Below are 13,013 nucleotides of genomic sequence, written 5' to 3' on the forward strand. Positions count from 1 at the left end.
GCTCTTCATCACATCCAGGAAACTATTCGATTCTTCGACTCTTGTGTTGCTGCTACTTTTTTTTTTTTTTTTTTTTTTTTTTGCCCCCAGAACACCAAAAGGTATAAATATCTACTTGGTACACCCAACTATAGGGAAGGCTATTTGGTTTTTCTTCTTTTTAATAACCTTTAGGGAACAACAGAATTATTAATATTCACTTTTAAGTTGAGAATTGTAAAGAAGTTTCGACAGAAATCTCATTGAATGTTCCATGTGCATTGTAGTATCCTGTTAGGTGAGTTTCTAAGTCTTCCCATCACTCAGAGGAGGTTTTCAGCAACTTAAATCTGTAGTAGACATTAAGAAGTCATTTATTAAGCATAATACCAAGAAATTAGGGCTGTGACGATACGCTTTTGTCCTGATTCGATTCTGATTTTTTTGGGTGCCGATTTGGTTTAAATTGCAGTTCTTATAATTCTTTGATGTTGCTGATTTTTGTAGATTAATGACAAAAAATATATATATAATTTTTTTTCTTTTGGGCTTGTCATTTTTCTTGATTTCAGGGAAAAAAACAACACAGTAGGCAGACCATCATTCTGCTGCTATAATGCCAAAGAAAACAAGTAAAAAAGATCAATAAAAACAATAAAAATGACAAAAATTTCACAGTGAATTATTTTTTTTATTTAAAAACAAAAATTTTAACCAAAAAAAAAATCGATTTTAAAATTGTGAAGCAATAAATCCCAATTTTCAATTTTTCGATTCGATTTTCCTACAAGAAACACCTGGCGACACAAGATATCTCTAAGTTTTTAGACTCCATGACTTTTGTACATTTTGTCTGCAGGTTGTGTGTTTATGAGGCATGTGTCACATGAGAGGTTGAATTTCTCAGGCTGCCATCTAGGTAGACAGTAAGGTATGATGTCCGCTGCGTGGCCGCCTGCCAGTGCAGTGCGCGTGTTGGACGCAGCGCTGCGCTCTCGGCGCTCCGCCGCGCTTTAAAGCGTACCCCTCCCCTCCTTCCCTCCCTCCATCCCTCCTCTCCATCTCCACCTCAGCCTCAACCAGCGCAGAAACCACACGACAATAACAGAGGACATTCATTCCCATCCGTGACAGAGACCGATGCACGCCATTCCCGCACCGACGTCTCCGCCAGGACCGAGCCTGCCGACCTGAGCTGGACTTGGCGCTCCGCTCTTCAGCGAGCTTCACCGCGCCGGGGCAGTCCGGTCGCTTCCCCTCCACACACACACACACACGGCTCTGTGGACATTAGTTTCTACCCTGGATGCTGGATGAATTATCGCAGAGTTGTGAGGAAGTGTGAGAAGAACGCAGAGGTCTGGGATCTGCCTCCTCGCTCCGTCCTGGGAACAACACTCCGCCAGAGTTGTGGACGATAATGGAAGGGATGTCCCTCTATCTTCCTGTTGTTATTCTACTCATGCAATGTAAGTGGGAACTACTTATCCTGTGGAAATCTTTCTGTCTTTGCGCCTGTTTTTAAATGAATGATTTAAAAAAAAAAAAAAAAAAAAAGTCATGTGTAGCCTTTACAAACTTCCCCTGTTGCTGCTCATTTATGAGGATAAAGAAGTGAAATGTTAAAAATTAAAAGCAGAAGTTTCATTTAAAAAGCAGCGGGACATTTTTTAAAAGCTAAAAATGTGAGAGCTGTTGGGTTTGTGATGAAGCAGCCGGTGTGGTTCTACAAGTTGGTCCCTAAAGTTGCATGCTGACTGAGTGGGATGATGGGTGGGTCCCCGTCCTGGACCAGGAGCCAGATCCGTTGATTATTGGTTGGACCAACATCAACCAGTGGGGGAGGGGGGGGACAAGGGATGAATTTCTTGGAATAGTGAGATGGGATCAAGCTTCGTGTGATTAATCCTGCATGGGAACCTGCGTGATGCTCATGGAAAGGGAAAGCAGTGGAAGTGCTGGTAGGATCCAGTGAGGCGGCAGCAGCAGTAGTCTGATATGGATGTGATGAGACAGTGAGAGTGAGTGACGCACTTTTTACTCAGTGTTGTCCACATTTTGCCACCTGTCAGGCCACAGAGTCACGAGTTCACAGAGGTGTGTGTGTGTGTGTGTCCTCTGGTCCATCTCTGAAATAACTCCATCGCATGTCAACAGGTCAACTCTTGGAGGTCATTAGACTTTTTTTTCCCCCCATTCAGGTGATTTTTCCCTCAGTTTTTGGTCACTGTTTTGGATGTGTTACTGAATATGGGATTATGTTTTTTCTTTAAGGTCAACAGGTCACCAGGGAGGAATTTACTACTCTTACTACCTTACAGATGAATGTTTTTTTACATTATTTTGCTCAGGTCTTTCAGACAACTTCAGTCCTCATCAAAACTACCAAATATGTAGTAATTCAAAATAATTTAACCCATAAATGCAAATATTATGTTATGTATATATACATGTATATATATATATGTGTATATATGTGTATATATATATGTATATATATATATATATATATATATATATATATATATATATATATATATATATATATATATATATATATATATATATATATATATATGTGTGTGTATATATGTATATATGTGTGTGTGTATATATGTATATATATATGTGTGTATATATGTATATATATATATGTGTATATATGTGTATATATATGTATATATATGTGTATATATATATATATATATATGTATGTATATATATGTGTATATATGTATGTATATATATGTGTATATATGTATATATATATATGTGTATATATATATATATATATATATATATAAATATATACATATATACACACACACACACATATATATATATATGTGTATATATTTATATATGTGTATATATATATATATATATATATATATATATATATATATATATATATATATATATATACACATATATAAATATATACACATATATATATATATGTGTGTGTGTGTGTATATATGTATATATATATATATATATATATATGTATATATATATATATATGTATATATATATATATATATATATATATATATATATATTACATCTTTTTAAATCAGCCATTTTTATAATTGTCTTTTATTGAGAAGTTTTTGTCCTCTAAGAACTCGAAAGGGCAGTACATTTTAAATCTGACACTGCAGAAACCTAACAATGCAATATAAAGTCAATGTAGTTACTAATTTTGAAGTATATTTAAAGACTGATCCTTTCATTTTTTTATGTTAAAGATGTCTTTTTGTAATAAAAACAATGACATCATGTAATTAATTTACCATTTAAAAAGTTTAAAAAAAAACTTGAATAATTTCATATTTGATAGTTTTTATGATGACTTTAAAGATTTGAGCAGGAAAAGGTTGAAAAAAATTTTGATACGTCATGTTTATATGAATTTCTTGGAATGGTGTGTCATGTTTTTGTCCGCTGATGACCTGACCGGGAGGGAAAGTGAAGCGGCCCACCCAGCTCCTCTGCGGCTCGTGGTTTCTGACTGTTTAAGAAAATCTAAAGGAAATATTTTGGGTGGGTCTCAGTGGCAAAAGACCCAACATCGCCTCTATCAACCTCTCTCACACACACACTGTATCTGACTGAGACAGCTGTTGCTCGCTGTGTTGCAGTGACACAGGCAGGCTTTGTTCAAGAACACACACACACATTTACACACACAGTCAGCGTCCTGTTTTTCTTCTGTACCCCTGCAGCCTTGAAACGTGTGCCATCCACGTTATCTATATCACACAGCCGGGTAGGATATTTCCTTCGGGTCCTACTCCCTCTCTTTTCCATTTGTTCCCTGTTAATTCTAATAAGTGCCTTAATTAGAATTGCGCCATGCTTTTGACCTCAGCCCAGCCCTGGCAACACCCACCCTGATTTCTGTACGGACAACGTAATGAGAGTGAAGCTGCATGCCAAGGCGTGAGTGTGTGTGTGTGTGTGTGTGTGTGTCTCATTCTTCTATTTTTTGCTCAGGCAAGACGGTTGCTGTCCCCCTGAGTTAAAGCCTTCGCAGTGTTTTGTTGATGTTAATGCCACACACTAACTGCGCGTTTGTTTGTTGCTCGCTTGTGCGCTGATGCTATTGTTAGATGTGCCTGTGCTTCAAAGCCACAACAGGCCCCCACCGTAGCAGAAGCATTTTAATTACCACAGTGGCCATATCTGGTTCTGAACGGGAGATCTGCTGCTTAAACAGGCCCAATATGAGTAACTTTCTGAATTTTGATGTTGGTGTTTGCTGGAATAATCCCGTTTTGATCTTACAAATCTGCACTTACTTTCAGTAACGTGACACAGCTCTATGTCTATGGTTGTTTCCTGATAGTGGGGGTGTTTGGGGCTTTTTTTTTTTTTTTAGGTCCAATTCTGGCCCAGATGTTGCTAATCAGAGCTGATTTAGGGATATAAGCCATTTACAGTACATCCAGATCTGACGCGGGACTGTAATCGTGTGTCCTGAACCTCATTCAGCTGGCAAAAACACCCATGTTGCCTGCATTAACTCTTTCTTTTTGTTTATCCGTTCCACTTATCTGGGCTGAATGGTGGCGTGGTGGTTAGCACTGCGGACTCACCGCAGGAAGGCTGCTGGTTCCAGTCTGGTCTGGGCTGGGTTTGAACAGTGGCCTTTCTGTGTGGAGTTTGCATGTTGTGTATGAGTATCTTCCTCACACTGTGCAAAGACACACATGTGTTTGGTTAATTGGTTACTCTAAATTGTCCCTAGGTGTGATTATGAATAGGGATGATTGTTTGTTCTTCTATGGTCCTGGGGTGGACTGGCAACCTGTCCAGGGTGTACCTGCCTCTCGCCCAATCATTACTGGGATAGGCTCCAGCTCCTCGCAACCCTGAATTGAACTAAGCGATGGACTTATTTCTCTGTTATCATACATTCTAACTATCTTTTGCCCATCATGATACTGACACAAGATGCTACATCTTTGGCAGGATGTTGGAGCGTTGGTTGGAGGTATAAACCCCTTTCTTTGTCTAGATAGTTTAGATTGTGACTCATTCCACAAAATATTTCCTCTAGTCCTTTTCAACCTCAATCTAAGTTGTTTTTTTTCAGGTCAGGAGTTGAAATTACGGTTAGGATGAATAAACATGGGCTGCATGGTGGCGCAGTAGTTAGCACTGTGGCCACACAGCAAGAAGGTCGCTGACAAAGGTCGCCTCAGCTGGGGGGAGGTTTAAAAAGTGGCCTTTCTGGGCAGAGTTTGCCTTTTTTTTTTTTTTTTTGCATGTATGTGTGGTTTCTCCATGTCCAAATACATGCATGTTATTGATCATATTAAATTCTCTCGAGGAATGAAAGCAAGGGCTAGTTTTGTCCCTCTGTGATGGACTGGTGACTTGTCCAGGGTGTACCCCACCTTTTACCTGATCATTGCTGGGATAGGCTCCATCTCACCCGCAACCTGTAACTGAAGTAGGGGGTATTAAAAAAAAAAAGAAGAATAAATAAACAAGGTTAAATAAAAATGTTAGATTCCACTTTTCATCTCATACAAGCCGTCGGGTAGGTTATCTTTCCATTTCTAATCAGTTCCTAATTAGCATATTGGATACGTGAACCTGGTTCAAGTGGACTCTAAATCTGGTGTTCATGGTTTATTCTGTCAGACATCTGTGTGCTCTGCCCTGATACAGCCCGAGATCATCAGGTCTCAATGAGATGTTCTTAAGATTTGAGCTCCTAATCTGCATAGGATCATATTTTTGCATGTAAAAGTTCCCAGCATGCATGTGTCTCTCCGTAATGTTAAATACTAGGGGTGGGACCATGTGCTTATCTCACGATTTGATCTTTAACTATTTTTTGGGTGCCGATTCTTTTTAAATTGCGATTCCTAAGTATTGCCAATTTTTATAGACCATGTGAAAACGTTGCATGATGAACAAGTTTACAGACTATATCATGAGCCAGATTTCCCAAATCATCTTTGTATCAGTTTTTCTAGATTTATTCAGCAGCAATCTAATTAAACCAGCTGTTTGAACTTAGACTCTTGTTTCAAAGCTTGAACTGCATATAAAATTGCTGGTTTGAGTGTCTGGTTGGTTGCTGCTGCGTTTGGCTGTTAGTGCAGGATGGCGTCTCGCTGGTGGGCAGTAACGTTAGTCGTGTTATCGCAGCACGCCACATGCAGAGTACACATATAGCTTTTGACATGTCCTCTGCTTTTCTCTTTAAACCAAGAAATTCAAAATGTGTCCACACTTTGGATTTAAAATGTGATGCTGGAAGATTTATCTCTGCACACTTTTGCAGGTTGCATGTAATTCTCTGTCTTCTCTATAGGTGTTTTCCAGAACGGATATATAACGTCACGTTACTAGACAGTTGAAGAGAAACATGATGCCACTCCTCCTGGAGAAAAGCACTAACTTCTTCTCCATCTGGCATCAAAACATATAAACATTTAAAATAAAAAAAAATATATATATATATATATATTTAAAAATTGTCAAACAAAAAAATCCAGATTTTTAATGTGAATCAATTTCCTCTCTATTAAATACATAGCGGGAGGTTGGAGGGGTGGATGTGGAATAAGTCACAGTAGTAGCTCAAATGGGTTAATTTAGTCTTTTTTCTTAGAATATATTTCAGCTTCTTTTTCCAAAGTTTATGTAGATGTTTGCATTTTTCCTTGAAATGTTTTGACTGCCATCTGCAGCCTTCCTCGGAGGCGTCACCTGACTGCTGTTACTTATCAGCTGTTATTCCCAGAAGTGGCCAACTTTACAGATCTACCAGGTTGGCCATACCCCCTGCCGTCCACTGGCCTCTAGAGCAGGGGTCCCCAACCCTGGTCCTCAAGGACCGGTGTCCTGCTGGTATTCCAAGTGTTCCTGCTGGAACACACCTGACTCAGACTCAGACAAGCTCTGCTCATGTCTGCTAAATACACATTGATTTGGATCAGGTGTGTTGCAGCGGGACACTTGGAATACCTGCAGGACACCGGTCCTTGAGGACCAGGATTGGGGAACCCTGCTCTAGAGGACCAGGTTGTATGAGAGCACCTGGTGTTGGTGGAGATTTCAACATCCTCCTCAGTCCATCTGAGGAAGACTAAACACTAGATAAAACATGTCAAAGTAAATAAAAGAAAACATTTATTACCTAAACTTTGTCTAGAAAAAAAAGTCACAACATTTGCAGGTGAAATACCAGGATTTGATTGTAGTGGAAAAACTGTAATTTCAACTTTTTACACTAAAAAACTGAATGTTCTTGCAGTTGATTTACATTTTCCCAAGAAAACATTTTTATAGTTTAAATATTGCCAATTTACACCTTTGCGCATCAATTTCTTGATCGTAGCTGGACACTCTTCCAAAGTGAAAGACCTTATGTTGAGGCGTCCTTTTCTGCAGCGAAGCCTCTGAAGTAAAATCTAATATCAGCCACCATGCAGCTGTGAAGTGATCTGAACAGGCCATGTGTTCATCGTCTGCCTTGACGCCTTTGTAGTTAATTGAGGTCATACAAGCTGACAGTGTTCGTAGTAGTTGGACGCTGTCGCCGGGGCAGCAGGACCTCGCACACGACGACGTCTCTGCTCATTTTTTTTTTTTTTATCTCTGTGTGCTTATGTGCATGTGCACAGCCATGTTGTCATCCCAGTTATATTTCTTGGCCTCACAGCGTGTGACAAGAGCTTCTCCCATTCACAGCCCTACTGTCGCAGAGGATCTCTCTCGCTTTCAATCCCACTCTCTCTTTTATTCATGCTCCTGCAGGTCTCTGGTCCCCTCGCTCAACCAGCCTCTACTCAGTCCCCTCTCCGCCACTCTCCATTTGTATTCTATTCTTAGGGAAGCTTGTCTCCTTGATCCCATTCTTGTCCTCTTTTTTTTAATCTGATTGTGCATCTTTTGGAGACGTTTGCTGAGGGTGTCGAGGTGCGCGAGCCGAAGTTACAATAATCTTGTTAAACTGCTGCAAGTCGACACAAGGAACAGTGAAGGGAGGAGACTGAAGGTGGCTCAAACGGTTCCAACTTCAGGAAAAGCTTAAACAAGCTTGTTTTATGGTGCATTTGGGATATTTTTTGTAAAGGAAGCCATGCCCTTTAAAATGAGCTATTAAAGGTGGTTTGTGAGTATTAAGACCTTTCTACTGCATACATCTAAACTGCCACACTTTATTCAGCTCTTCCTGCCTTTTGTCTCAGTTTTCCCAGAAAAATTCTTCAGCATCACCCCTCCCTTTACAAGGGAAGCCCTCCATTACTCATGGTAATCTAGCAACAATGGACCCAACACAGGAAGTTACAGACAAACAGGAAACCGAAGGACAGAGTAACTGAGAGCTTGTTTTTAATTTTAGATTATTGTTGTATCATTCGCCCGAACAATGGTAGGAAAGCATGTATGTGTACTCATTACAGACATCGCATTACATCATATTTAAATATCTTAATGTTCATGGCCCCAAAGGTCCATTAAGCATTTATTATGTTCTGAAAAATGCATAGCTTTCAGTCTGATATATTTTTTTGCTTTAGTTTTTCTGCTGTGTGCGTGCCTCGAGATGCTGTCAGGTAGCCTTCGCAGTCACTTAGCTTCCCAATAATAGCAGGATGAACACACTCTAATCTGCCTCCATAAACCAATCAGCACACAGGAAAATCAGACGCGGCTTCCCCTTCCTGTTTGGATGAGCGCTGTTGGTGACACACAGATGGGAAGAGGGAATGCCCTCCATACATCAGGTTAATCCAGCAAGTAGAGGACCGACTGGTGAATTAGACCTAACCTGGGTTTAAATAAATATAAGGCACGCTGCTCCTTAACCCCTGCTGGATTAAGTCAGAGGGCGTAATCCTGCCATTACTTCAGGCTTCCTAGAGAAAGATCCCTGCCACCTTTACAACACAGCAGAACAAGAGCCTAAAGACGGCCATTAAGAATTCTCCTCTCGCTTTTGGCGGACACATGAAGCACTTTACGCATTTCACCTTTTCCCCCCTAATGGATGATGAGTCATATTACATTCTGAGCTGCTCACACCCTTTTCTTTTTGTTTCAATCTCCTACTCTGTCCCCCACCGCCACCAGGTTCCCCCTCTGTTCCCGTTACCGTGTCAACCACCAAACCTAAAGTGGAAGTGGAAGAGTTCTCAGGTGAGGCTGAAAAACCCCACAGAAAACATTCCTGCTTGATTCTCTCTGACAGTGTAAACCATACGGCTATAAATAGACCAAACAGTTAAAAATGCCACTTATCCTTTGCCACTGAGGGAGAAACATCTCATCGGTCACACTCCCCCCTTTCCTCCCCCCTACTTTCAGATGCGGTGCTGTCGTGCATGTTTCGCACAGAGGAAGACCAGAACCCACGCATCGAGTGGAAGAAAAAGGGGAAAGATGTCTCCTTCGTGTACTTCAATGGACGCTTCAGAGGTGAGAAGACAACCTGTCGCACTCTGTCCACGTGCTGGCAAGCAGGGAGTTTGTTTTAATCAGCTTGAGGTACCTACTGGAAGAAGGGTGCCCCACATAGGGGGAGGAAACCACAACACTGGGAAAGAAATGGAGAAACCATGTGGGATTTTTAGCACAGTCTGTGTCTGTGGTGTCAAACCATAAAAAGCTTAACCTGTCTCCTGTCCTCAGTCTCTCATCTTTGTGGTTGAAGGTGTGAATTTAATGGGGAATGAATAATGGATTGTACAAAAGCTTTTACCAGGTCTAGTTTTTTCCAGATTTTAAATGCCTATAACACGCTGCCTCCTGCAACTATATCTTGGCATATCTAAAATACACCCATCCCCCACTCACTGGAGCTCTGAGATAACAAATATCCCTCATGTTTGCTGATAAACTAAACCTGCAATGCAGATCAGAATTTCTGATAGCAGTTAATCAGTTCAGATCATCCACATGGAGGAATTTTAGCTCCTTCCCAGCAGCTTCAGGATGTTCAGATCTTCAGATCTTCCCAAAATGTTTTTTATTAAAGATGGAGCTTTAAAAAACATACAATTTAGTTCATGGACAGATTTCAGCCAGCAGGCCAAAGTATGTCTTTACCACTACCATGTTTGATAGATTAAATATGCGACCTGTGTTGGAATACAATTTTTCTTTCCACCAAAATGTGTTTTTTCTCTCATCTGCCAACATTTTGAAGAGTAAAAGCAACTTTTAGTGGGGCAGTATGGATGTATTGATACTTTATATTTGCCAGCTAAAAAAATAACAAGAGAAGTCTGCAAATGCAAAACATGGAAATCTTTTTCACTTCTGAGAGTTTTATCAAATCAAATAAAAATTTATTTGTCTAGCACTTGGAGGAAGATGTATAAATGGAGGATCCCCATGAGGAAAAATAACAGAAACACTGGAGTTAAAAAGTTAAAATAAAGACACAAGATAAAATAACTAAATCAATAATTCCGTAAAAAAATAATTAGACCAACGGGATTAAACCTAACTGACATGTAAATACATAAAAAGTACATGCCATGTCATAACATTAGGGACGACTGATTTATAAAAGATTAAAAATCAATTTAAAACATGAACACATAAATAAACTTACTTATTTTAAAGTGAACAAATTTACAGACAAATAAATAAAAAAAGAAGAAAAATTGAAGTAAAAGCAAAACTAAAAAGGTGGTTCTTGAGCCTCTTTTTAAAAACCATCTACAGTCTCTGCAGGCTTGAGGTCCTCTGGCAGGCTGTTCCGAAGGCGAGGACCATAAAACTGAAATGAGGTCTCGCATTTTGGTAAGGTCCGCATGGACTCATAACTTAAAACAAGGTCAGCTAAACAAATAAGCCTAAGACCATTAAACGACTAAAAGAACCTTATAAATAAACACACACACACATGTATGTATGTATATATATGTGTATATATATATATATATATATATATATATATATATATATATATATATATATATATATATATATATATATATATATGTATACACATACATGTATATATACACATACATGTATATATACACATACATGTATATATATACATACATGTATATATACACATACATGTATATATACACATACATGTATATATATACATACATGTATATATATACATACATGTGTGTGTGTATGACTCATCACATGCATGGATGTATGTATGCATGTATGTATGTATCTATGTATGACTGAGCACATGCATGTATGTATGTATTTATGTATGTATGACTGAGCACATGTATGTATGTATGTATGTATGTATGTATGTATGAAGGTATGTATGTATGTATATGTGTATGACTGAGCGTATGTATGTATGTATGTATGACTGAGCACATGCATGTTTGTATGTATGTATGTATGTATGTATGTATGTATGTATGTATGCATGTATGCATGTATGTATGTATGACTGAGGATATGTATGTATGTATGTATGTATGTATGTATGTATGTATGTATGTATGTATGCATGTATGGATGCATGTATGTATGACTGAGCACATGGATGTATGTATATATGTATGTATGTATGTATGTATGTATGTATGTATGTATGTATGTATGCATGTATGCATGTATGTATGTATGACTGAGGATATGCATGTGTGTATGTATGTATGTATGTATGTATGGATGGATGCATGTATGTATGACTGAGCACATGGATGTATGTATATATGTATGTATGTATGTATGTATGTATGTATGTATGTATGCATGTATGTATGTATGTATTTATGTATGACTGAGCAAATGCATGCATGTATGTATGTATGTATGTATGTATGTATGTATGTATGTATGTATGTATGTATGTATGTATGACTGAGCACATGTATATATGTATGTATGTATGTATTTATGTATGAATGAATGACTGAACACATTTATGTATGTATGTATGCATGTATGTACGTATGACTGAGCACATGTATGTACGAATGTATGTATGTATGTATGTATGTATGTATGTATGTATGTATGTATGTATGTATGTATATATGTATGAGCTAGCGTATGTATGTATGTATTTATGTATGAATGAATGACTGAACACATTTATGTATGTATGTATGCATGTATGTATGTATGACTGAGCACATGTGTGTACGAATGTATGTATGTATGTATGTATGTATGTATGTATGTATGTATGTATGTATGTATGTATGTATGTATGTATGGATGCATGTATGTATGACTGAGCACATGGATGTATGTATATATGTATGACTGAGCACATGCATGTATGTATGTATGTATGTATGTATGTATGCATGTATGTATGTATGCATGTATGTATGTATCTATGTATGACTGAGCACATGCATGCATGTATGTATGTATGTATGTATGACTGAGCAAATGCATGTATGTATGTATGACTGAGCACATGGATATATGTATGTATGTATGTATGTATGTATGTATGACTGAACACATGGATGTAAGTATGTATGCATGTATCTATCTATGTATGACTGAGCAAATGCATGTATGTATGGATGGATGTATGCATGTATGACTGAGCACATGCATGTTTGCATGTATGCATGTATGTATGTATGTATGTATGTATGACTGAGCACATGCATGTATGTATGTAAGTATGTATGTATGTATGACTGAGCACATGGATGTATGTATGTGTGCATGTATGTATGTATGTATGACTGAGCACATGGATGTATGTATGTATGCATGTATGTATCTATGCATGACTGAGCACATGGATATATGTATGTATGTATGTATATGTATGACTGAGCACATGTATGTCTGTATGTATGTTTGTATGTATGTATGCATGTATGTATGACTGAGCACATGGATGTATGTATGTATGTATGACTGAGCACATGGATGTATGTATGTATGCATGTATGTATCTATGCATGACTGAGCACATGGATATATGTATGTATGTATGTATATGTATGACTGAGCACATGTATGTATGTATGTATGACTGAACACATGGATGTATGTATGTATGCATATATGTATCTATGTATGACTGAGCACATGTATGT

General features: G+C 38.2%; 1 protein-coding gene across 4 annotated transcripts in view; it reads left to right on the forward strand.

Moving 5' to 3' along the window:
• The first annotated feature begins 1,081 nt into the window (after positions 1-1,081).
• The window catches only part of jam2a (junctional adhesion molecule 2a), a 34,242-nt gene continuing 22,310 nt past the window's right edge, over positions 1,082-13,013 (forward strand). For all 4 annotated transcript variants that reach the window (XM_079264196.1, XM_079264198.1, XM_079264197.1 and 1 more), the window contains exons 1-3: positions 1,082-1,448; positions 9,082-9,147; positions 9,316-9,426. In XM_079264196.1, the coding sequence (XP_079120322.1) occupies positions 1,400-1,448; positions 9,082-9,147; positions 9,316-9,426 (226 nt within the window). In that variant the 5' untranslated portion in view covers positions 1,082-1,399. The remainder of the gene's footprint in view (positions 1,449-9,081; positions 9,148-9,315; positions 9,427-13,013) is intronic.

This window comes from Telmatherina bonti, assembly GCF_933228915.1.
Source record: "Telmatherina bonti genome assembly, chromosome: 24".
Classification (NCBI taxonomy): domain Eukaryota; kingdom Metazoa; phylum Chordata; class Actinopteri; order Atheriniformes; family Telmatherinidae; genus Telmatherina; species Telmatherina bonti.